Genomic DNA, 26,517 nt, shown 5'->3' with positions numbered 1-26,517 from the left:
TGGATTCCATCACTCAAAATATTAACCCACAATCAACTTTTTAAGAATTTGGTAGCTGGTTAAAGTATCTTTCGATGTTTTGTATTCATTTTTCCCAAAACGTTTAGCACCTTTGATTCGTTTTTCCTTTACACCTGATGTTGGGGGGACTCGCAAACGGAAGGTTTCTTTAATAATATCAACTTCTATTAACGTTTTATAATTTTAATTTATTAATAAATTTTTCTTCGATATATAAATAAACATTTTCCAAATTTTATAAATTATTATCGAAAATTTCTAGAAAAATATATAGCTGGAAATTTACAATAAAATTCGAAATTTTAAATAGCATTTTTTTGTTTTAATTGTGTTTTTTTTAAATATCGCATAAATTTTTAGTTAAAGCGCATCTATTTCTTTTAACTACTTTTATTCCGGTGATTCAGTATGCGTTTTTAAATGACTATTCAGTACATGTTTAGCTGAAAATCCTCGTCCACATCGACTGCACACAAATGGTTTATCACCAGTATGAATTCGTAAATGTACTCGAAGATTATCAAGTCGATTGAATGGCTTATTACAATATGTACAGATGTATTTACGTTCACCTAAAAAAAATTTTTTTGTGTAGTCATATTCATAAAGTGTGGATTCACCTAGAGGTTGCCATAATTTTATTGCTATCCTCTTAAAATAAACCCTGGTATCCATGTCCTTTTTTTCCATTATGCACACTGTTCTCAAAAAGCCATTCTATATTCTAGACATAGAAAAAGGTGCGCGTTCTTGATCTATCAGTTAAATGAACTTTTACAAAAATAAAGCAGTCCGTGATCCTTCTACTCCCAGGATCTCCAAAAGCTTAAAGATGGCCCTGCTGACAGACCCAACAGAATCAAGGATAATAAAGTTACACTCATGAAAATATGGTGAATTTTTAACCAAACAAAAAGTTTCGCTTATCGTTTTTATTTTTGCGGAGTGTAATTATTATTTTAATCGCAAGATTCATCTCGTACCTGTGTGTATATATTGATGTTCTCGTAATTTATGTTTAAATGTAAATCGTTTCCCACAAATATCACAAACAAAATTTCGTTCTGTTGAATGTGTTTTAATGTGTCGTTTTAATGTATTTCGTCGTGCATACGATTTTTTACAAATTTCACATTCATACTTTCTCTCATTAGAATGTGAAATTAAATGATCTCGTAATGGATAACCTGATTTGAAACCTAAAAATAAACACAAAGTTTGTGTATTATTCATATATCAAAAAAGGGTACAAAATAGACGCGTATTTGAGAGTCTTTTCAAAAGGCTGAAAATTTGAAAGACAATATTGTCTAACAACTTTATCCTCTACGTAAAGTTTCTTAGCCGGGGCTTGCATTTCAGGAAGGCAAAAATACAAAAATCATTTTATCCAACAATCGAAAGAAGAAGAAATAGATGTTCATTATTCTACACCTTAAAAATTAGCAACTTCTCAAATTTTCAGCCATTTGAAATGATTATAAAAATATTCCTGGTTGCTCTAGTGCTATAAACATAATTTAAAAAATTGTTTTTACCGCATATTTTACAACAATATGGTTTCTCGTTGGTATGAGTTCGTAAATGGACTCGTAATGATGAACCACTTTTCAGTGCTTTCCCACAATAAGTACATAAATACTGATTTTCATCCGAATGTACCTTTAAATAGAAAGTTATTCGATTTTATTAGTGTTCAACTTTCATGTAATAAGGGTTCCATTTTCAATATTATTTTTAAATATGCCGCCATTTTTGGTGTTTTATCATCGTGTACAAGTGAAAAATGAATAATAATACAAAAGAAAAAAATGCCCCTATTACCCAGACCAAGAGATTGTCTGTAAACTCCTTTAGAACAACTTATCATCCGAAGGCGAGACGTCCTCGAGTTAGAGATATTTTAAGCAGAAGAAGGTATATAATTATATCATTGTCACGCGCCACGTAAGAGATCACAGCTGCTTCGTCGGGATCTCTCCCAGGATTGATGGATCTAAGGTTTCGGATCGGAACATTTTGAATCTGACGCCTTTCAGATTTCTGCAGATGATAACTTGTATTAAGGGATTTGGGCACCTCTCAGCATGGCGAAGATTACCGATTGAAAAACCGTCACATAATGACAAAGAGGAAAGAATTCCTTTATTCTAGGTCCTTATATGACCTAGAATATATCACCAGAGTTATCAAATTAATATAATATAAAAAATTCAATGCAATGTGTAGAAAGAGGTATTATATTGTACATTGTCTTAATGTCCGATCAACCTTAAGACACTTTATTTGAAAGAAAAATAAATATAAAAAATTTCACTTACGCTCATATGTTGCTCAAGTTTGGACTTAAATTGAAACATTTTATTACATTCCGTACACCGATATTCTAGTTTCGGTTGACCTTGACCTAATTTTTTGAAACGTATTTTATGCATCGTTTTTACACGCTGCTTTTTATGTGTGTATAAATGTTTTTTAAACTGTACTTGTGATTGTAAAATTTGTTCACATAAATTACATTTAAATAAATGGACGCTATCGTAATGACTTAAATAATTCTCTTGTGTTAAAAAAATTTCATCGCACAATTCACATTTTATTAATTCCGAATTTTCTTTTATTTCATTTTCAATATTTTCCTCTTTAAGAATAATTTCCATTTCAGTATTTTCGATATTATCGGATATTGTATCGTAATCATTATCGTTTTTTATGTCATCATTATTATCAAATTCTTCGTCATAATATTGTTCGGCTTTTATATTGTGCGGTTTTGTTTTTGAAATGAAATTTTGCATAATTTTTTCGGATAATAGGCATTGTATTTTTAATTTGTAACTTAATTGTAATTGTTCCGAACATTTTATACATATTTTTTTCGGTAGTATATCAATAATTGAAACCTAAATTAATTGGAAATTTCGAGTTAAAAAAAATGTTTTTAATAAAGTTTTTACAATTTAAGGTGGTTTACACTAATCGCTCACTACTTTGGATTATTTGTGAATTTTTGTCTGTTCTTGTTTTTTTTTTTTTTTTAAAGGTAATTTCGAATCAGATACAACTCATTTATTTCATTCGAAGATTGGAATAATAATTTTCACAGTATTACCTAAATTCGATCCAAAATATCGCTCTTAGATGTACGATATACGATATCTTGAAAACTGTTATTCCAGTCTCCAAAAGAATTAAATTTTTGAGTATTTTTTGATCGAAATTGCTCCAAAAATATAATACAAAAACAGAAATTTCTGACTGCATTTAAAGATTAAATACAAAAAAAACGCTTTCAAGGACAATATTTAGGAAACCAGTTATTCAATCGACAATTAAACGCAGTTTTTGATTTTTTTGGACAAGATCCTCTTAGCAACTGTGTTTGAAAGTGAACAAATCAAAAAAAAAAAAATAATAATTAATCGAATCAAAAATAAATGAAGGGTCTAATGACACCAACGACGGACCAATCCTATCCTTCAAGTATTCGGTTGTCCGGGCCAGTTAGCTACAGATATTCAGACTTAAATCCACGGTTGACCATGTCTTAAATGGGGTCGGGTTGGCATGGGTCTGTGGGTTTTTTGTTTTAGTCCTGTGATTGCGTTCATTCTCTGACCCACAGGGATCTGCTAGTTAATTTCAAGTTGTCCGGGTTTCTAATTACAGTATAAAACTCAGTTTGAGTAATTTTTGAGATAAAAAAAATTTATTAATAATAATTTTTGAGAATTGCATTTCACGACTAGATTTTGAAATATATTTTTAACATACTTGTATTGAAGCACACTCCTGTATCATATCTTTGTAAGATATTAAATCTGGTGCCTGAATTCCATCAAAAATCGATACCATTATATCCATTTTTTCCAAACATATTCTGCATACATTTTGGAAATCAATGATTTTCTCTTCCATAATCAAAAAATTAACATTTCGGCTTTACTTATCCAATTTTAAGGATTCTTAAAAACGTACCCGTAGCCATAGTAACGTAATATAAAAATTATGTAGCATTTTTAATTTACGCGCGTGTCTATTTTAAAATTGATTATAATAAAATTTTTAACCGACTTCAAACAAAAACGGAGGAGGTTATCAATTCGACTGTATTTTCCAAAACAAATTAATATGCGCTAAAAAGTATAAAAATCACGATAATATAATGTAGTTAAAATTATTGTTATTTTCGGAGTCGGTGTCAGCCAAGGGAACAACTCTGGCAGAACAGTTTGCTACATTAGCTTGGCTGACACCGACTCCAAAAATAACAATAATTTTAACCACATTATATTATCGTTATTTTTATTCTTTTTAGCGCATATTAATTTGTTTTGGAAAAGTTTTTCTTTTGAAGTCGGTTTTCTTTTTGTTAAAATTTTTTTTATTTTGTGATTTTTAGTATCTGAAGTACACTAACTAATTTGTCACTAAAAAAGAATAATCGAAATCGGTTGGCGTGTTATTGAGTTATTCATCCTCTTGTCCCGCATACTTAATACAAATTTAAGATTTGTGGTTTTCCCATGGATGGCAATATCAGAACTGGACCAAAATGAAATGGGACCACACGATAAGCACAAGCTATTATCTATTTATGTAATATCCAGTCTGTCGGACTGAATCACATGTAACTATACTTGGATTCGACTAAAACTGAAAAATTAGAATTATCGAAAACTCTCAATTACTTAATTGCAGGCCGGTTGACGGCTACTTTTCACTGACTCATTTTTTAAAATTCAATATGCAACTGATGATGAAATATTAAATTGTATAAAAAAAAAGTTGTTTTTATGATTCTTTAGTTCCAAAAAAGAACCGAGTATTTAATTTTTTATTAAATTTTTAATACATTTTAACATAACATTTAAGTTGATATATTTTATTCGGGAGATTCGCCATGCGTTCGTAAATGACTATTTAGAACATGTTTTTGTGCAAATCCTTTACCACATCGACTACAAACAAATGGCCGATCGCCGGTATGAGTGCGTAAATGAACTTTAAGATTATCATTTTTTAGGAATGCTTTATCACAAAATGCACAAATATGTTTACGTTCTCCTAAAACAAAAAATTTATCTTTAGTTTTTGTTAAAATACTTTGAACATTAAATTAATAACAGGCTGAGGATTTATTCGTATTAAAAACAATTAAATCGCCCGGTTTTTCATTCGAACTGATTCCATGAAATATCCTGTCTATTCCTTGACAATTCCATAACTACAGTAAAAGTAATTTGTAGAATATTTACCCGTATGAGTTTTTTGATGTTCTTTAAGACCTTTTTTATCCAAAAATCGTTTATCACAAATATTACAAATAGCATTCCTTTCACCCGAATGTGTTAAAATATGCCGTGCTAATCCGTTACGTCTTGAATATGATTTATCACAAATTTTACATTGATAATTTTTTTCTTTGGAATGTGTGATTGTATGACTTTTTAAGGAATACCATTGAATAAATTTTGCACCTGCAAAGAAAGGCGAACTTTAAAGTCTTTTAAAAACTAATAAATACAAACTATGAAGGGTAGAGATAAAGAGGATGTATCAACCTTGTGATTCTTATTTCTTTTTGATCTTATGCAAGATCAATAAAGGTCTATGGCTACCATCTCTCATATATTACTTTGGTTACGCTAACAACCAATTACTCACAGAAAGTGGACTTTAAGTAGCAAAAGTGTAAGTTTTAAAAGAAAGTAACAAGATAATAAGTAAGAATAAGATAAAGATCTAAACAAGTTGTTAGAGAAAAGGAGAGAAGTTCATATCAAACACCTTTTGCTACACTAGCGCCATTCTAGCCACTTTATTTACTCCTACTTTGGGACACTTTTTGAATCAAACAGCCATAAGAGACTGTGCTCCTTTACTTCTACACTCTATACTACAAACTAAGAAAACTAAATGACGCATAAAGTGACAAATTGTATTATTTTGATAAAGTGTGCTTCTTATCAAGCAAGTAACATCTATATCAAATTAGATTTACCAAAATTTGTTGAAGATGTCAAATTATATTTGTCCTTGTGTGCTTAGATACACTCAATTTCACAAAATAATAGTATTAATCATAGTGGACTTAGACAAGGTATATTCGGTCCCGCTTCCTGATTCAAATGTTGTAAAAAACGTGAATACGTTTGTGTGAACAATCCTTGATTTTAGTAATGAAAAAATCGTTCCTTACAATGAATTTATGAATTTTTTCCGCATCAGGTTTTTTCAATTTTTTCAAGACAACTAGACATTGCAAATATGTAAACAAAACATTGACCAATAGAGCAAGAGGGACATGCAAGTTTTACTATCGAACAGGTACGTGAGTTTTCTGTTACGGAAAGTAAAGATTTGAGGTTACTCTAATAAAGGACGGAATATCAGTGAGGCAACCAGGGACCGTAGGTCTGGGCGGAGAGGCAAACATGCAAAATAAAAATTTTTTTTGCAACGAACATGTACGTGGCTGATGTTTTGTCAGAATGTTAACAGAGATGTTAAAAACAGTTTGCCAAAACATCAGCCAAGCAAGCGGGGACCGTAGGTATGAGCCGATATTCAAACATGCAACTAAAAGTTTTTTGCAACGGGCAGGTACGAGGCTGATGTTTTGTCATAATGTTAAAAGTAATGTTCCTAACAGTTTGGAAACATCAGCCAGGCAACCGGATACCGTAAATTTGAGTGGAAAGCCTAACATGCAAAAAAAGTATCTGTAAAATTTTTTTACAGGTTTGACTCTCCGACCAGACTTACTGTCCCCGGCTACCTGGCTGATGTTTTGGCAAACTGTTTTTAACATCGCTGTTAACATTATGACAAAACATCAACCGCGTACCTGCACGTTGCAAAAAAAAAAAATTTTTTTTCATGTTTGGCTCTCCGCCCGGCCCTACGGTCCCCGGTTGCCTGGCTGATCTTCCGGCATTTGTTAGGGTAATCTTAAATTTTTATTTTCCACAAGAGAAAACTCAAGTACCTGTTTGATAGTAAAACTTGCATGTCCCTCTTAGTCTACAAATTGGCAGCTCGAATGTAAACAAATAATCAATATGACGATGACTAGGTACCGAGCGAGAGAGATTACCGAGACTGAAAGAATGTCTCCATCCTACTCTTACATGCGCAAGAGTATACCTTGTCTAATTCTACTATGGTATTAATTAAAAGCATAGTTACCACAAATATCACAGGAATACGGTTTTTCACCAGAATGAATTCGTATGTGAACTTGTAAATTCGAATAATCTCGAAATGAACGCCCACAATATGTACATAAAAAGGATTTAACATTATGACTCTAAAAATACAAATAATTGTAATTTTAATTCATATCCTATAAGAAACAATTACTCGAAAATTTATGTATCGAATGCATGATTAACTTGTTTTCTCGTAAAAAAAAGTATTAGATTCTAGTCGAATACATAAATTTTCGAGAATGAAAAAAACGCACTCACTCGTTTACGATGCATACGATGAGTATCTTTCGTTTGAAACACTTTATCACATTTTCCACATGGAAATTCCGATTTCTCGACATGTTCTTTCATATGTTGTGCTAACTGAAATTTATTATCGAATAATTCTAAACAATAACGACATCGATTCTCATGTGTCAATGAATGTCGTTTTAAACCATCCGCCGAATAATAAATTTGTTCACATTTGTCACACGAATAAACTGTTTTAAAATGAATTTGTTCTACATGTGAAATATATTCATGTTTGGTACCAAATTTTAGATTACAAAATTTACATTTCAATGAGACTTTATTACAATTGATTTCATCTAAAATTTCTTCTTTTACAAAAACTGTTTCTTCTGTTACAAAATTTGATGAAGTATTTGTTTCTGGTTCAAAAAAATTTTCATCATCATTTGTATCTGTTTCCGATTTTATATCATTGCTATCTGATTTTTCATAAGAATTTAAATTTATTTCTATATCATTGATATACTCTTCCGTTTCAGATTTGACAGTGGACTTCTCGACTAAAACTCGAATTATTTTTTCCGATAACAAACATCGTAATCGTAATTTATAACTTTGTTCCAATTCCTTTGAGCATTGAATACATAGATTTTTCGGTAGTAAATCGTCCTTCGGTATCTTGAAAAATAATATGTTCTCGTTAAATGTAAAAATTTTAAGCTTGGAAGGGGAGAAAAGATTTTTTCGATATTTAGTTTTCGAGAAACAATACATTCCTCATAATTTAATCCTAAACTTTACTTGTTTTAATGCATAACATGAAAACTAATATTGTTGTAATCATAAATTTTAACTTACTTCTATTGAAGCACACTCTTGCATCATGTCTTTAAATGATGTTAATTCAGGAATTGAAATTTCTTGAAATAATGAAATCATTTCTTCTTTTTTGGTTAAACATATTCTACAAATTGTTTCAAAATCGAATTTTTCCATGATTCAATTTATCAAGAACCGATTGTGTTTGAAATCTTTGAAAACCATGCGATCTGAGAGCCAATATTATATGCAGTGTATCTATTTCGAACTTTCATCTTTAGACTGCCACTCTCGAATCTCGATCTCGAACGGTCATTGGCTGATTTACGAAATAAAATAAATTTCCATAGCAGATTTGAGTGGGACCCAAACTAGAACTGAAAAGAGCCCGAAAAAAACCAAATTTAGGGGCCCCATCCAAAAATCACTCAGTGACAGGGACAGTTAAGGAACATCAGAAGTGCTGTACTTTTTCACTATTTTCCACTTGTCACCAATTCCTGACATATTTATCAGTAATGAATCAATATTTTTCCCCAATCTTTATATATGCCGTAGCGCATTTTGGAGCTGATCATATGCAAAAAATGTAATATTTCGTTTTGAAAAATAAGAATGTAAAAAAAAAATCAAAAGTTTCGATTTTTTTTCTGAATTCCCAATGCCATGTTCCTTTCACTAGATCTTTGGTTTTTAGTATTATTTAGTTCAAATATTCAACTATATCACAACACCGTAGTCTCTTTCGAACTTTGACAATTTCATTCTTATTGAATGTTTATCCGAGAAAATAAATTTTCTAAACTAGTACACAAAAAATTACACTTTCGGATAGTACATGTTAATTGATTTATTATTATTTTCTTTCTTACGTTTTTTTATAATTAGAGCTTTTGTTCAAATAAAAAGTGATGCTGTATAATTAAAATACACGGATCTTCTTGATATTTTGTATAGTTTCATAATTTTTAATTGCGTGTAACTTTTCTTAGTAACATTTCGCCAACTTATAAAAAAAAGGGTAGTTTACCAAAAATAAAAATAGTGATTCCAAATTTTTGGCTACCCTGTACATTATTAAGAAGTTTTAAATATACCTACATACTTTCCAGAATAAGCAAAACTTCTTATAAAGAATGACTTTTTTTTCTTAAAATGCAAAATAAGGAAATTTACAAGTATAGTTATCTCTATCCGGGGACACACTATATCTTTATGTACCTATGAAAATGAAAGTCGACGAACTACGGTAAGTGGGGTATCGTTGAATGGGTTTTTGAAAATCCTAACTAAAAAGGACAACAACAAAAAAATTTTAAAAATCGAAAAACCCGACTGCGTTAAATATAAACTGATAAGAAAAAAAACAATTTCAGCAGTTTACACAATTTTAAATCTACACCGGCTCAAATCTTCCCAATAATGGGGCCCGACTGTTAAAGTCGCTGTGTAAACTGCTGGACTTTTTTCACTTTATATTTAACGCAGTCGGATTTTTTGGATTTTTTAATTTATTATTTTTATTTTAAAAATTGCAATACTTTGCATATTCGTGATTTTTACAAAGTTAATCATTTTTTTAAAAAGTAAATAAGAAATAAAATTAGTTTGCTTTACAATTTCAATTTTATTCAATTGTTATAAAAATAAATTATATTTCTCAGCCATTGCCTCATACCTAAGTCTTTAAACGGTTTCTGAATCACAGTTATTCCACAATATTATTCTTTCTGCCAATCTCAGTCATAACGCTTAAATCATTAATTTAACTAAATCCATTTTTTTTTTTTTTTTTTTTACAATGAACTTTGCGAAATCGAAGCTTCTGACGTTGGAGATTTAGATTTTTCAGGTTTTTCGACTAAATTCTTTACTTCTTTTGTTTTTCTTAACATATTTTGTATATCTTCCAGTGATTTACCTTTTGTTTCGGGCATAATAAATATTGTGAAAAATACACCGAAAACACATGATAAGGCAAATATAATAAATGGTACATGGCTGCCATATTTATTAGCTACTATTTGATAAAATTGTACAATTAAAAATCCTAACATAGCCAAATATAGATCGGTAATACATAACGCTTTGGCTTTAATATTTGTTGGGAACATTTCACTTGGAACCATAAGCGGAATTGCACCCAAACCAACACTATACATGATTATATAAATCATTAAAGCTGTCACAGGGACCCAGCCGTAAGCTTCTAAATCCATAATTTCATGGAATTGTATATAAAAATAAACAGCTTGTCCAGTTAGGGCGATACAGCATCCAATCGAAGAAATAATTAACAGAGGACGGCGCCCAACTTTGTCAACAATTAACATAGCAAAAAAACCACTTAAAAATTGTGCTGCACCAAATATTATAGCTGAAATGGATCCACTAAAAAAACCTCCGGCTTTCGAAAAAATTAGTTCGGCAAAAACTTGCACCGCAAATATACCACTCATCATTTGCATGGTTTTTAGACCAAACATAATAACCATACCCTTGAAGTATGCTTTGTTTTTTATCAAATCAGACCAATTAGACGTTTCAGACATTTGACAATCAACAATATTCGACATATCTTCAAATTCAGCATCTACATTTGCTAAACCACGATATTGTTGTAACGATTTCTTTGCTTTATCACGTTTCTTTATCATCAGCAAATAATATGGTGTTTCTGGTATCCACCAAAAAGTAGCAAAAAATAATACGGGAATAATCATTGCAATTAGTGCCATTGTTCGTATTGGTATCCATGGCGCAACACTATATAAAAACAGCGAACCCAAATCCAACATTACTGTCATACAATTCCCCAATTTTCCTCGAATATCATCTTCGGCAATTTCACCAATAAACATTGGTAAAATTGTATATGTAGATCCATCAGCGACACCTACTAAAAATTTGGCTACTAATAATGTTGGAACGTTTGTAGCTAAAGCAATCATTACCCATCCAATGAAATATGGTAAACCAGTAAGTAATAAACCACGACGCCGACCAAAATAATCAGCACAAAATGCTCCTAAAGGTGCTCCAGGTAAGTCTGCAAATAATTCCATTGACGCAACCCATGAACCTTCGTCCACAGATAAAGGTATTATAGAATCATTTGCATATAATTTGGGTAATGACGCTGATACCCAGACAAAATGCATTCCACTTGTAAATATCACCAGGGAAGCTGAAACAAATACAAATTTTGACTTAATTTCTAAAAACTGGGAGCTTCTTTCAGGAGCCGAAGGTCTCCTTGGTAAGGAGGTAAGAAAGTTAACGAGAAGAATTACTAGTTGTGGGGCCTATAAAGGATAAAATGTGTTACATATAGAAGCAGAGAGTCGAGTAAATTTATTTTATCGTTAATTTATTGTTTCAATTATACCGCGAGTAACAGATAATAATAGCTAATAAGCAGCTAATAACAGCTCGCAACACGAAGCAGCGAGTAACAGCTAATAGGTATTTAGCTACCCATATTAAAAATTTATGCCTTTTAATTAAACTTTTAGAGTTCAAAAAACTTATGCATGATGTAATTTAATGGTCACAAATTTTCTTGTGAAAACTTTTTTTTCTTGTGAAAATTGAGTCTTAGAAAAAAAAAATTTCTGACAAAAGTTGCTTTTTGATGCAAAGAAATCCTCGGGAAACCATAAAAACCGGTTTTTCGGGTGATTGCGTGGTGGAAAATGAAATTTTCAAACTTTTCTGTTAATTTGACTTTATTTCGATTCGATTGGTGAAAATCCTTTCCTTCTAGCACGTATAAAACAGAAAATCCGTATTTTTTGTGTTTTTTCGCGCGCTCTGTTAACAATTAACAATCAAGCACTTAAAATGCATTTAGCCCAAAAATTTATGCGGGATGTTGTTGAGTAAGCCCTACAAATAAAAATTTTATACATATTAAAAATCTGATTTTTTTATACATTTCTGAAGGATGAAAATCGTAAAAATCGCATTTTTTTCAAAATTTACGAATTTTTTACTCGAAAACTGGATGTTTTAGAGAAAAATGTCTAAGAACTGTTAATTTTGACCCCAATTATATGATGATACAAGTCCGATTCGGTCAATAATATTTATTTGTTTAAAAAAAATTAGTTTAAACAATATCATGCTTGCTCAATGACGGAATTTTCCGGGTCTAAATAATTAAAAAACATTTTCAGCTTACTAATTTTTATATATTTGTGTAAAAAAAAACTAAAACTGTCTATATTTTTAGTCGCAGAACGAAGCACTGCAGTTCGAACATTTAAACAGTAAGGCGGATTTGAATGCGGTTTTCTGCATTCGATTCTTTAGAGCGTCAGGAAATTGTGTGACCTAAATTGATTTATTAGAAATTAAAATGTGCAATTTGTATAAATAATATGTATTTTATAATTTGCTTTTCAATTAAGCGTAAATATACTAAATTCATAATTCGATTAATAGTGATGAATGTGATTCCAAATTTGTAACTCGGGGGTTTTTTGGGGTCGCTGAACACGAATATCACGACAGAAACGGCCTCCGTGGTACCTGGTGTATAAAGTGAACGACATCTACGTCATCTCTTGGAGTTTTCGGGCAATTCTGATGCAATATTCGTGTTCACCGACTTCAAAAATCCCCAAGTAACAAAGTTTGGGATCATTTTCATCACTATATTAATCGAATTGTGAATTTAGTATATTTACAGTTAAATGAAAATGCAATTATAAAAAGCATAATTATGCAATTTGCATATTTTTAATTTCTTATAAATCAAGTTAGATCACAAAATTTGCTGATGTTGCATTCAAATCCATCTTACAAATTTTTCGAACTTTGACTGTTTTTAGTGTTTCGTTTCCGCCACAAGTTAACCAATTTTTGAACGTAAAAAATCGTCTGTTTATACAAAATTCTCGACTTGGTGGTGTCTATATATAATAGGGGGTATGGAAATTTTGTACGGGTCGTCTAGTTATGACAAACCTTTAATTTAAATTTACCTGAAATAGCACCAGCATATTGTACCCATCGTCTTGTTATACAAGAATTTCGCGGTGCAACTATATCATGCATTTTTTTTCCAAAAAACAAACACAAAAAATAAACTCAAAATTATTTTATAAAACAATATTTTTAACACATTATTTTAAACAATTAATTTCACATAATTATTAAATAATTTAAAATATATATGTTAAAACTATTAACATAATTTAAATATAAAGTAATTATTTATTTATAAAACACTATTTAATTTTAGCATTAATTTCTATTGTTATAAATTATGTAAAACAAATAGAGTTTGAGTGTTAGCACATGGTTTTAATTGTTTGTTAAAATTTCAATGTTAATACCCTTCTCCGTCCGCCGTTCACGAACACATGTTTTAAATATCTGAAATGAGTACGATATTACGATGAGAGTTATAAAATATTTATCTCAATATTTCAAGTATAAAACAATAATTTCTATAAAGTATAACAAGTGTTTCTTATAAAAGTAAACAAACTACATACATGCATGCAGAGAATATTTTACTGATTTAGTCTCTGCTACTGTTAAACCAATGTTAAACATTTTTAGATTGAGAACGTTAATTTCGAATAGTACAAGCAGGTAGTCAGGGACTCTCTGAGCAAATAGATACATTTTAAAAGTAGTCATGTGCCAAAAATTATGTAAATATAACAAAAAATATATTATTAGTATCTTTTTTTGGGTATATATTTATTATTTCTTGGTTGTATTTGAAATGATTATTAGCATATATTTAATAAAAAAAAGCGTTAGTGGTGCAACGAATGTACGGATGTATATTTCTTCTAGAACCGAGTCTAAGCATTTGATCGGCCTTGTATAACTATTATTTGGCTATCTCCCCTTAAGCTTAAGCGAAACACGGTAAAATATAGAAAAGGTCTGCTTGTTATACCATGGGCTTAACAATCCGATATGGGCTTGATATACCATGTATACATGAAATATATCAAGGTATACTAAGTTTAGAGCCAAGTTTGTAACGCTTAAAAATATTGATCCTGCAAACAAATTTCTGGTTGTCCGTCTTTCCGTCTGTAAGTACAATAACTCAAAAACGAAAAGAGATATCAAGCTGAAATTTTCATAGCGTGCTTAGGACGTAAAAAGTGAGGAGTCGTGAATGAGCAACATAGGGAGATTGAACAAAAGTTTAAATATAAAAAATGTTCCTTTTAAAAATTAACAACTTTTGTTTGAAACAAATTAGGCACAAATCCTATAGTACGTGTTATAAGGGAATATCAGTTATGTATGTGTGGCTATCTTTTTTTACTTACATGACATAAAAAAACAAACAATTGCGTAATCGACACTGTCTTTACATGGTATTTCAACAATTAACTCAGTCAATTGTTTGTTGTCACTTGTTTTTCTTAAAATTTCAAAATCATTCAAGTTTTGGCTTGTAATGTGGCTGAAATAATTGACCACTAATGAAATTTGGTCATAACCCGATCATCTTAGTGAAGAAAAGGGATCAGCCTCATAATCTAACGGAATAAGCTAAATATTTGTACAAACCTTTATTTTGATAGAAAAAATGGTGTCTCAAAAGTCATCAGTTTTTTTGAGAATATCTCGTTTCCTTTGTCTTCAATCGTATTCTACAAATTTTGTCTGGACCCTTTTTATAAACGTTGAACCGTTTTTGAAATAGAGGGCGCATAAGATGGAGCGGTGAGCCATACGTACCTTAATGCAGGATTTATAAATATAAGGTATCAAATAATTATTTAACTGATTTTTGCGACCTTTGACCTTGAATAACTAAGGACGCGCACACGTAATCTTATGTTAGTTTTAAGATAAAATTTGTACTATCAATATAAATGTTTGTACGGTTTGTAAATATTCAGCTTATTTTGTTAGATTCCGAGGTGAAACTCTAAGATGATTGCACTATCCGGATTCGCAAGCTCATTAAATTTTAATTAAAACAAAAGTGATGTAAAGATAGATTAACTACTATTAATTTAGAACAATTTTTTTAATTAAAAAAAAAATTTTTGAATGTAATAACTGTCCATTAAATATTACGGTATTTCATATTAATTAATAAGTTTACAACGGTTAAAATAAGTCCATTTATAAAATGGGATATATTTTGAAGTTAATGCAAATTCCCCCTATTTCTTTTACGGTATTGTATCTATCATGCGTTTCTTAGTAACGCCACATGCTATAAAACTTCTATATGAAAATCGATAGTTTTAATATAGTGTAAAGTTTTTAGTATGCATTAATATAATACTTAATATAAATATTATATTATACCGGGAGTCAATCAAATCATATTCCATTTGTGGTTATGTTCATTAATAAGCAACACATTAATAGTGGCTTTAAGAAAAAAGGTCCAGGATTCATTCATAATTTTCTTCGAAAGATGTTTTTGAAAAATACACAGCATAATATTACATAACAGAAATGAAACCTTTTAAATTTTGTAATAACAAGTGAAAACAAATAATTGACTGAGTTAATTGTTGAAATACCATGAAGAGACAGTGTTAATTACTCTATCACATTACACATACATACATGTCACACATACATAACTGATATTCCCATATAATACATACTATACAATTTACGACTAGTTTGCGCCCACACGGGTAAACAATGTTTACGAAAAAACGTTTCAAACAAAAGTTGTTTATTTGTTAAGGAACATTTTTTATATTTAAACTTTTGTTCTATCTCTAACGGTTTACAAGATGCTGATACGGACCCAAGACCTGAATGACCTATGTTGCTCATTTACGAACTCAATCTCACTTTTTACGTCTTGAGTACGCAGTAAAAATTTCAGCTTGATATCTTTTTTCGTTTTTGAGTTATCGTGTCCACAGACCGATGGACGGACGGACAACCGAAAATGGACTAATTAGATGATTTTATGAACACTTAGGTATACCAAAATTTTGTTCGTTGCATCAATATTTTTAAGCGTTACAAACTTGAGACTAAACTTAGTATACCTTGCATATTACATTTATGCATGGTATAAAAAGTGCTAATATTGCTGAAGGCAGCTTTGAAATTCTTCTACTAGAAGGGAGGCAGGACTAGAGGCTGGCAATTCTTCTTTTCCAATTGCTTAAATCCGTAGCTCCGCAAGAACTAAAATCGACTTTAAAAAACGTATTTTTATAAAGTTCCACCTCAAAATGGAAACTTGTATTTTTATACCATGTATATAAATTATACGAAGGTATATTAAGTGTAGTCCCAAGTTTGTAACGCTTAAAAATATTGATACCATGAACAAAATTTTGGTATAGGTGTTCATAAAATCACCTAATTAGTCCATTTTCGGTTGTCTGTCTGTCGTCTGTCGCGATTACTCGAAAACGAAAAAAGTTACTTGTTATTATTAATTTTAGTAAATTAAATGATTTAATGGTTGACACTCGGTATATTTGGCGCTTGATAGAAGTTTAAACATTCAATTGACATTTATTAATTATTTTAAAAATATTTTTGAATTATGTTTTTCATTTATCACACTATTAATAATAATTCTATAAAACATTGGAATTTTCCATTTTGTAGCAATTGTAATGATAATTCTTTACCGGTAGTAATTGTGATGTTTTATGACGTATTGATATGAGAATTGGGACTTGATTGTTAATTGTTAAGAGAGTGCGTGAAAAATCACCCAAAAATAACAATTTTCTGTTCTATATATGCTAGAAAGATGGGATTTTCACCAATCAACTGAATCGAAATTATTGATTGATATCAATCAAAAAATCATTTTTCTAATTTTCCAGGGGATTGCGTTTTTGAAAATGAAATTTGTCGAACTTTTCTGTTAATTTGACTTTAATTCGAGTTGACTGGTGAAAAGCCCATATTTCTAGCACGTATAGAAATGTATAGAAGAGAAAATTGTTATTTTTGGGTGTTTTTTCGCGCGCTCTCTTAACAATTAACAAATTATTCAATGCAATGGAAATAAAATTCCAAATTATTTAATGTTTTTCAATGTCATGCCCACGAAATTTGAAATAAATTAGAGATTAAAAAACCGGGTCCTTATTGGCCACGCCTCCTTATTAAAAGTATTAAAAATACATACGTTTAGAATTTTAGATACTTAAAGTGATAAGCCAAAAAAAAAAACAATTAAAAATTTTATTTACTTTTTTAATTTATAATTAAGCTAAAAATACTTTAACTGAGTACGCTGAACAAAATTATATTTAAATAGCGCTTAGCTTTTTTTATGAAGGCTAAATTATTAATTTTATTTATAATATACTAAAAATAATAATTTTTTTAACAATAATTATTTGAATGAAACTTTTTCGCTTATAAAATTTTTACTTTACACGGAAATCAAAATTTTGTGAATGTAGTAGGGTAAGAAATAGTAACTGGAGTAAAATATACACTGAATAACCTGTAAGTTTTTGGTAGATATTTTGCTATTTACTAGAGAGACAGACTATTCGCTTGTATAATAAATTTTTATTAGGTTGTAAAACAATTTTTTCTATAATGGAGAAAGATGGAACGACTTTTGTAACTGCCGTAAAAAAGTATTTATTGAATATATGTCCATATTCTCTAGACGAAGTATTGCTTTGAGCCTTAGAGTTTCATTTAAAAAAAATTAATTTTTTATTTTGGAACTATGTCCCTTATCGTACGTTATAATTTGTTTACTGGTTGGGAGGTAAAATCAAAAAATGTGCAACAATTTAAAACGACTCCAAAATTCGACGATGTGTTACCTAGAAAACGAAAACTTTTTAAATCGATTCAGTTTGCCATTAATTTTGAGAATATTTTGAAAATAATTTACAATCTGTCAATTTAATTTTTTTGTCCAAAGTTTATATTTTTCATTAAAAAAATGAGGTTTTAAAGTGAGTTATCAGAAGAAGTTAGACATAATAGATATAAATTAAAGTAAGAACAAGGAAATTTTATGTTATGTCATAATAAATATCTTGATCAAGCCAAATGAAGGTAATGTACGCACATATTGGGCTGATTACTGAATCAGAAGTATGTCTTTTTTAAAATAATATTACAATTATTTCATAAAGTATAGAGTTAAAGTAGTTTTAAAATATAATTCTTTAAACAATAAAACAAGTATTTGACTTCTTAAATTAATATTTTAAATTTTCAGAATTACCAATGCACAGATATGCAAACAGTATTGTGAGAGAAAAATTTAAAAAAAAACATTTACAAGAAACTAATTGCACTAAACCTGCAAGGTAGCGTATCACAAAACTAATATATACAATTAATTACTCATACAGTTATTTGTATTTTCAAATAATTTTTATCTTGTTGTATATTTTGGATTTTTATGGAATTGCCTTTTTATAGCTAATCGGCTACAAGTCCAACTGAATATTGATCTTACAAAATTGAACATGTGCATTGCATCAATCATTCAAACCAGCAAAAAAATCAAAGCAAATCTGAGTACCGCATTTAATCCAAATCCTTAACTGAATGACACTACTGAGTCATACTCGGAAGGCATTTGTTTTCTATGGTTTTCTATTAGGGTTGCACAAATTTTAATACCGGAATGGTTCCTAACCAAGTCAACCATAGCTGCATACCTCCCCCTTCCTTTCTCTTTTTTGCCCTATCCATTTTTAGGACATGTTATGTACAATGTTTGTATTATTTAAAAAAGAATGACTAAAATTGAATTGAATTGAAATGAGGATATTTTATCAGAATGCAGGCAGGCTGATGACTGATTGCTAATATTGTTTTGTTTTCGAATAAATTAAAAATAAAATTTGTAGGTCTGTAGCTTTGTACACACGGTATAAAAAATGCTGTGAAGTCATTAATCTTGTTGTGCTAGTTAACTACTTTACAAAAAATTTAAAAAGCATTAAAAAAACGAAAGAAAATCACAGATCAAATAGGTCAAAAGGACCAATGATACAAATTAAGATATGTTTTATATGATAAGACTATTTAACTTATTAATTAACAAAATTTATGACTAAAACTGCAAAATTGAATAATAAAATTGACAACCACAAATGGTATGAGAACTTTATTGAAAATTTATAATTTATTGACAACATATTTTTTGATAAACTTTTTTATCAATTTATGTAATTCAATTTTCTAAAATTTATTACATATTAATAATAATAATAGATTAAGGATGTACGAGCGCCAGGCACTGCCGGGTTAAGTCAGCGCGGGGTCTGTAGCAAATTCTGTCAAAGGGCCCTTAATTTGCTTAGGTTCTCAAGTTTAGGTTGTTTAATAAAACACAACTGTTACAAATAAATTGTTCTGGATTTAATATGGGCAAATTTAGAGATAACACTTTCAATATCGACTTTTTTAAGCAAATCAAGCTCTGTATTCAACAAAGTGAGATAATTAAGACGTGCTTGGCCCATCGTGTTCCTTAATTCATTTTTAATACGTTTTAATGTTGAAAAAGAACATTCGCCACTGCTGTTAGTGATCATGAGAGACAAGTAAATGCGCAAGGCAATTTCTAAGTTTGGGAAACACGATTCTAAAGAATTTTTTAATAAAAGTTTATAAAATTGCTGTTTCTTGCTGTAGCCACATCTGTTTTCTGCAGCTCTGCGAATGGCACTAATTCACCACCTAGGCTTTTCTCCAAATCACCTTCGTAAGCGTTGGCGCGGGACTCCCAAACTCGCGGGGCCTGTATCATTTGCTACTCTTGCTACGTGGCTAATCCGGCACTGGCGCCAGGGCAATTTTGGATAAGAGGCATGATTTTTTTTAAATATGAAGTTGGACTATGTCTAAAATCAATTCTGAAAATATTAAGGGGAGTTGCCAGATTATTTAAATAAATAAATGACTTCAAAAGTACTCTTATTTAACATTGGTTTTATGGTAAAATGGTAGATAAATGATATTTTTTTATAGATTTCTCCAAGAAAATCTATTACTAGTCGGTGAAAATTTGAAAAAATATTTACATTTCCTTAATGGAAAAAACAAAAAAAGAACCGGTTGTGTCCGACTAATTAAGGATGTATGAGCATGGTAGTGGGGTAGTGGGGGACACAAATTAAAGTAAATATATTTTTTCTATTTTGATGGTGAATAACTTGACAATATAAGACGAAAAATAAGAATAAAATTTTTCAATATCTGGAGTAATAATTTTCAAAATATCGAAAAATGTGTTTAATTATTTAGATATTTCAATATTTTAGGAATATTTTAGATAAAATTTTATTCTTGTTTTTCGTCTACATTCATGAAATTATTACGAGAGCGAATTTGACTCTTGTGATGTCAAATTAGTAAATGAATCATAATAATTATACCTATTTATCAATGGCAATAATTACCATTGATAAATAGGTATAATTATTATTTATTAGTTATAACATTAACTAGTAACTTTTGTCGTCATTTTTATGGCTCTGATAATCTGTAAAACCTCACCAAATTTAGTTAGAGTGTTGGAAATCGGCGTGAAGGTTGAGTTATCGTGAAGGATGCGTATTTTTGTGGTATCGACTTCACAGCTCACCTACCCCCTATTTTAAAACACAAAAACACTCTTCTACAACCTCATCTAAATTTAGCAAGAGACAATATTGTAAAATAAAAAGTGTTTTCGCGATTTTTCATTTCAATACAAAGCATCTAGTAAGAGGCCATGCATTAATTACGTAAGCATGATTTTTGACGATTTTTGACCCCTCCCTTAACCCACGTAAGCATACATAAGATTTCTCGATTTTCTCCTCCCCTTTATTACGAAAGATTTAATCTCGTTTTGCCGAATAATAAATCATTGTTAGAAAAAGATCAGTTACTCTAAAACTCACAGTTTGACGTAAATTATAGATTTTTATTATGTTGCACATGTACATTGTTCATACATTATTTTTAATATTTTTCAACTCATAAAATCTTACAAAAGAATGGGTTTAATGGCCCCCTTTCCCCCACATAAGCTCATAAATAGATTAAAAACCCCTCCCTCCTCTCAAAATACTTACGCAATTAATGATTGACCCCTAATAAGAAACATTGAATGAGGAGGAAATATGACTTCAGTGATGGAGCTCTGTGTAAAAAATAGTTAAAAAACACCATCCAATAAAAATGTCATATTAGATAATTTTTTTTTTAAATCCATAGCTTGAGCGGATTTTAATCTTATCAGAAAATCCTTATAATATAGATAAATATTGAAATACGTATTCAGCTTATGTAATAATACTTCGGATTTCTTTCCTAGCATATAATTTTATGAAAATCTACTACACTTAAACTAGGTAAAAAATTTCATTGCAACATGTTGAACTTCGATTTGCAGGGCATAACCGGTATAAGTCTATATCTTCTGGATCAGTCAAGAATTGGTGGGCGAAAAATTTAAGCGAAAAATTAAAAATTTTTGTGAAAAGTTGGAACTTGACAGCAGTGTCAATATTGACAACTGAGAACCCTGCGAACCCAGTGGAAAAGAGGTTTTTGATGAGGACGAATTGGTGGTGAAATACTCGTTGGTCAAAAAAAAGTAAACGATGTAGACAAGTTTTTGGCAATGGCCTAGGGTTACCGTTGGATTCACAACCATTAATGGCGGTCACAATTTTTGAAACTGCGTACGCGCGCCAAATTTCTAAATCCATTCCTGTATATAATTTAGGTTTTTTCCAAATGAAACTATAAGCTTGATTAACTCACTAGGTATTATCTAACTGACGTTCCAATTGAGTAATTGAACTTGATCAAGCCAAACGTGAACATATGTTAATTTTTTTTATCTATAGTACCATTACTAATTAAAGAATTCCGTACCAAATTATCTAATTGCCGTTTTAGTAGTAGCTGTAACAGTAGTAATAACGGAGGGCAGAAGCTTGGTTAATAAGTCTTTTTAGGCCTGACCCACCGACCCAAAATGAATACTTTTCCTAAACTTTCTAAACCCTTTGTTATACCTCGTTTGTGTCCTCTAAGACGTTATCGAATCTATCAATCTTTCTTCCAAAGACAAGACAGAAGTCCACTTAAATTGTTTCATTTACAATTCCATCATTTTGGTCGAATCAAAGTCTAGATATCACATTCCAGTAACCAGTTAAGCATAGATACTCTGACAGAAGATCGAATGTAAAATGTAAAAATATTTAAAAATAGTTTTTTAAGTAGAAAAATTGTAAAAAGTAGAATTGTTTTTCTGCACTGCAAATTAAAATTTTAAGTTTACCGAACCCATTAAGTGTTTGTAATGTTTCTACATAAAAATAATTCATTTAGAACTTGTATGTAATACTTAAACTTGAAAAGAATGATATTATTTTATTTATTCCTTGAGAAAATATTTATTATTTTACCATCCAATAATTTTTAACATACTTCTAATTTATAAATTATTATTGAATTTTGAAAATATACCTACAGAACGTTCTACTCAAACTTGAATGATAAAATATCTCAGATTATTCATACTGTGTCCTATTTTCGGAATCTTTTTTTCAGAACCAAAATAGAAAAACTGAGATTTTTCTATTTTGTAATCTGGAATTAAAAATAGCGGAAAATTCAACGTTACCATAGTTTTTAATGAGAATTCTTCAAAAGTAAAAAAATTACTGGATTGAAGTACATACTTTTACTTGACTGTTGATGTTCTTAAAACAAGTAAGTATTTCTTGAGTCAACGTTTTTAATACATAATTCTAGAAAATAGACTTAACTGCATAAAAATTTTCTTGAACCAAGAAAATGTCTACTTACTGACATGTTAAGAACTAGTAGTACATTTTCTTCCTAAATGAACTTGAATTAAAGACTCAATTTCAAATACACGATCATATTCGGATGAATCTGACAAATCTGACAATTGTTTTCAAAATACAAAAAAAAATCCAAAATATTCGACTGTCGAACTTAATTTACAGAGTTGTGGGACACACTGTACATGATCACAAGATTGGATAAATAATTGTAAATTTACCATTAATCTAAATAATTATCGGTAAATTAAAAACATTTATGTTGCCGTAATTATAAATCATATTTTTATAATATAACAGAAATTTTTCTTGAATAATTTGATTTCGACAGTGACTTAATTGTGTGAACACATTTTGTATAAATAATAACACATGTAAATAATGTATAAATCTCTGCGGTCGCTAATGACCTAGACCACCTAGACGTTAAAAGCGACCTTAAATATAATAAATATAAAAAATAAAATTTGATTTCATGCATGAATCTTTGAATTTATTCATATAGGCAAAATTATTTTATATCTGCCATACAAGTTACATTGCTACATATAATAATAAACTTTCATTATCCATATCGCAACATTGAGAAAAATCCGAAAAAAAAACCAAAATTATGTTTTTCAGTTCGATACATGCTAGAAAGATACAGTTTTTTTCACTCGATGTGGAATTGCTTGAAATCTACGGGAAAAATCAGAAAACTTTTTTCATTGAAACCTCCTGAAAAATCGAAAAACTAAGACTAAGTCCTCTGCTTAAATTAAAAATATAAAAATTGAAATCAATAATTCTACTTCTAATTCTACTAATGCGATTTAATCGTGTTCATTTCTATAAATTGTGATGACGTCCAATAATTACTTGCGGTTCTAACACGAAAATACAAAACAATTAAGATTTTAATATTAATATAATTATATATTAAGTTGTAATTATTTACTCAGTAAGTTAATAATTTTTCATGCAAAATTTTCATTAATATCACTATAATTATAAGAAAATATTAATTGGCCTGGGAATCTTATTAATTTTTATTTTCTCACATTAGTATTTTCGAAAATTAATCAACTTGTTCATATAGGCAAAATTGTTACACATAGTCTTTACAAGTAATATAACATATGAAACTATTTGAATAATTTATTAATCAACGTATGCTAACAAAAAACTACTTTTAGAAAAAAAACTTGTACGCCCAAATTCATTTCTTATCGAAACTGTATCAATCACGCAAAACATTGTATATACAAAAAAAACTCCTCAGTTATGTAGGTGATAAATTATGTTATCAGAGTGATAATTTCCGTTATTTTGTTTATTAATTTTGCATATAAACGAAATGTATATAAATAGAATTGGAAAATCGATCGGAAACCTGGTTCAAGGTTTTAGGATTCCGTTCTCATTAATGAACATCGGTATTGCTGTATGAAAATTTTTTCAGTTGAATTGACAGTTTAATGCAAAGAGCCAATGCAGGGTGCTCCCAGAATAACGAACGCCGTTGCATCAGCAGGTAGCAAATAAAGTTCTGAGACGCTTACAATTACCGCTTACTACAAATTCACACTCTTGCACACTATTTCCCTTTGTTCTTTCCCCTCGTCCCCTAGCTTCTTGCTATTTCCCCTCCCCCTCACTGACTTGTAGCTGTAGCGCGATTCTGATTGGCTCGCTATTTTAATTAATAGCTAATTATTTAAAACTGGCAGCCAATTTGATGAAGTCCTGCTGTCAAAATTAGATCACCCTGTATATACCAGAGGTGTCCCTTTTAAGTTGACATATGCTTGAAACTCCAAAAATAAGTTTTATCGATAAAAATGCTTCAAACAAAAAATGTTGGGCGTGTAGGCGTACACCTTACGCAGATATTAAACTTGACAAAGGTTTTCAAGCTTACTGAAAAGGTCACTCTACCCCATAACTGCTAATCGATAGATGAACACTTTAAGTTAGAAAGTTGTTATTGAATGTTATTGAAAAGTAACATTTTTTGTTCGAAACATTTTTCCCCAAACCGTACAAAAGTTTGGCGAAAAATTGTTTTTTCGTATCAAAATTGTTATTTCGTATAATTGTTTCTGTGGAATTTAGGCACTCTTCGAAATAAAATTTTCCAATAAACCCCATCAAAGTGGTTTGATTTTTTATAAAGACCATTTTTGTTCAAATTGAATGAACAAACGCACAAAAGCTAGATTTTTGCTATCAATTACTGCCTAAACTATTCGTTTTACAAAAAAATGTTTGCGTTTTATAAAGAACAACTTTCTAATTTAAAGCGTTCATCTAATGTTTGTCAGTTATGAATCAGAGTGAGATTTTAATTGAATCTGAAAACGATTTCGATGTTGGTATAATATATGTGCCTTGGAAACTAACATTTTTGTTTGAGGCATCTCTTCCTCGAATACATTTATTTATCGATGTCTCAAGCATATCGCCCAGGCTTGCTTCCATGTGTACTAAAAAAATGGGACTAGGAGTTAAATAAATGCAAAAAAATCAAAAAAAATAAATAAATTTTATATATTTTTTTTATTAATCATCTATAAAATAAATAATGACAATAAAATAAGTACTTTGATACCTATAAGTAAAAATATTGGTTGTCACAAATAAATATATTTTAAATCACTTGAAAATCGGATCAAAAATACATTCGACAAAATTTAAAATTAAAAAAAAAAAAAAACCAAAAATTAATTGAGTTGAAATCGATTGTATATTGAAAAATTACAATTTTGACGTACATTCAATACGGGGTAAAAAAAACATTTCAGTTTAAACTCAATTAATCCGGGTTTTACTTAAATAAATTAGATGTTATTTTATTTAACTGTGTTTTGTTTGTTTGATTATCGCTCTGCATTTTTATTTTAATTTTTATCACAAATTTATAATATTGCCATTCATTTTAATTTTATAATTTTTTTTCTTGATTTTCGTTTCGAGTAATTATTTATGAAACAAATGCTTACAAAAATTTCAAAGGAACTTCGAAATTCGAAAACTTGGAAATGTAAAGTTTAAGTTGTGTACCTTAGAGCTTTTATCAAAAATCAATTTTATAAGTACAATTCGTTAAGGAAGGCTGTTTATTGGTTGCAATTTTGACGCCAGGGGTAACAAATTAAGCAAATATCCGTATTCATTATATGCAATAGGAATTACATAAGTGTTATAGCTTTTACAGCCACTTTTTGAAAAACAGAGAATTTAATTGCTAATTTTGTTACCTCTGGCGGAAAAAAGAAAATAATTTTTTCTAAAATCGAATAGATTCCGTGCAAAATTCAAACGAAAATCTAATTTTAAATGTTCTACAATTTTTTATCAGTTATAAACCTTTGTTGACTTTCAAATGACCCTGAGGTCCGAAGTTCAAGATCGCTACTATATGGTCCATTTGGTAATTTAAGCTTATAAGTACTGTAATTAAG

The 26,517-nt window shown here is 29.8% G+C and overlaps 3 protein-coding genes across 4 annotated transcripts; all 3 read right to left on the bottom strand.

The window, feature by feature from the left end:
* Positions 1 to 300: 300 nt before the first annotated feature.
* Positions 301 to 3,989, bottom strand: LOC123296952 (zinc finger protein 567-like). Of its 2 annotated transcripts, none has more exons than XM_044878686.1 (5): positions 3,796 to 3,989; positions 2,343 to 2,924; positions 1,560 to 1,683; positions 1,005 to 1,220; positions 301 to 593 (listed from the first exon to the last, which is right to left on the bottom strand). In XM_044878686.1, exons 1-5 carry the CDS (start codon positions 3,937 to 3,939, stop codon positions 412 to 414), a joined length of 1,248 nt encoding a protein of 415 aa, XP_044734621.1. In that variant the 5' UTR covers positions 3,940 to 3,989; the 3' UTR covers positions 301 to 411. The 2 variants fall into 2 exon arrangements, with proteins under 2 accessions (XP_044734621.1, XP_044734622.1); XM_044878687.1 differs by lacking the exon at positions 301 to 593 and adding an exon at positions 690 to 859.
* Positions 3,990 to 4,902: 913 nt separating this feature from the next.
* Positions 4,903 to 8,524, bottom strand: LOC123296951 (zinc finger protein OZF-like). The gene is made up of 5 exons (XM_044878685.1): positions 8,328 to 8,524; positions 7,494 to 8,147; positions 7,213 to 7,333; positions 5,280 to 5,501; positions 4,903 to 5,088 (listed from the first exon to the last, which is right to left on the bottom strand). The coding sequence occupies exons 1-5, from the start codon at positions 8,463 to 8,465 to the stop codon at positions 4,907 to 4,909; spliced, it is 1,317 nt and encodes a 438-aa protein (XP_044734620.1). The 5' UTR covers positions 8,466 to 8,524; the 3' UTR covers positions 4,903 to 4,906.
* Positions 8,525 to 9,907: 1,383 nt separating this feature from the next.
* On the bottom strand, positions 9,908 to 13,396 carry LOC123296950 (facilitated trehalose transporter Tret1-like). Its single transcript, XM_044878684.1, has 2 exons — positions 13,277 to 13,396; positions 9,908 to 11,475 (listed from the first exon to the last, which is right to left on the bottom strand). Exons 1-2 carry the CDS (start codon positions 13,347 to 13,349, stop codon positions 10,085 to 10,087), a joined length of 1,464 nt encoding a protein of 487 aa, XP_044734619.1. The 5' UTR covers positions 13,350 to 13,396; the 3' UTR covers positions 9,908 to 10,084.
* Positions 13,397 to 26,517: the final 13,121 nt, after the last annotated feature.

Source organism: Chrysoperla carnea, chromosome 3 (genome assembly GCF_905475395.1).
Source record: "Chrysoperla carnea chromosome 3, inChrCarn1.1, whole genome shotgun sequence".
Classification (NCBI taxonomy): Eukaryota; Metazoa; Arthropoda; class Insecta; order Neuroptera; family Chrysopidae; genus Chrysoperla; species Chrysoperla carnea.
Note: the sequence above shows the minus strand (reverse complement) of the source record. Positions and strands in the feature narration are given on the sequence as shown.

Coding starts and splice junctions, on each gene's coding strand:
- LOC123296950 (XM_044878684.1), bottom strand. CDS start 13,349: ATGCATGATATAGTTGCACCGCGAAATTCTTGTATAACAAGACGATGG. Junction 11,476..13,276: donor ATATGCTGGTGCTATTTCAG/GTAAATTTAAAT, acceptor TATTTGTTTCAG/CTTCCCTGGTGATATTTACA.
- LOC123296951 (XM_044878685.1), bottom strand. CDS start 8,465: ATGGAAAAATTCGATTTTGAAACAATTTGTAGAATATGTTTAACCAAA. Junction 8,148..8,327: donor AAGAGTGTGCTTCAATAGAA/GTAAGTTAAAAT, acceptor TTATTTTTCAAG/ATACCGAAGGACGATTTACT. Junction 7,334..7,493: donor ATCGTATGCATCGTAAACGA/GTGAGTGCGTTT, acceptor TTGTATTTTTAG/AGTCATAATGTTAAATCCTT.
- LOC123296952 (XM_044878686.1), bottom strand. CDS start 3,939: ATGGAAGAGAAAATCATTGATTTCCAAAATGTATGCAGAATATGTTTG. Junction 1,684..2,342: donor AACTTGAGCAACATATGAGC/GTAAGTGAAATT, acceptor TTCTATTTAAAG/GTACATTCGGATGAAAATCA. Junction 1,221..1,559: donor ATATTGTTGTAAAATATGCG/GTAAAAACAATT, acceptor GTTTATTTTTAG/GTTTCAAATCAGGTTATCCA.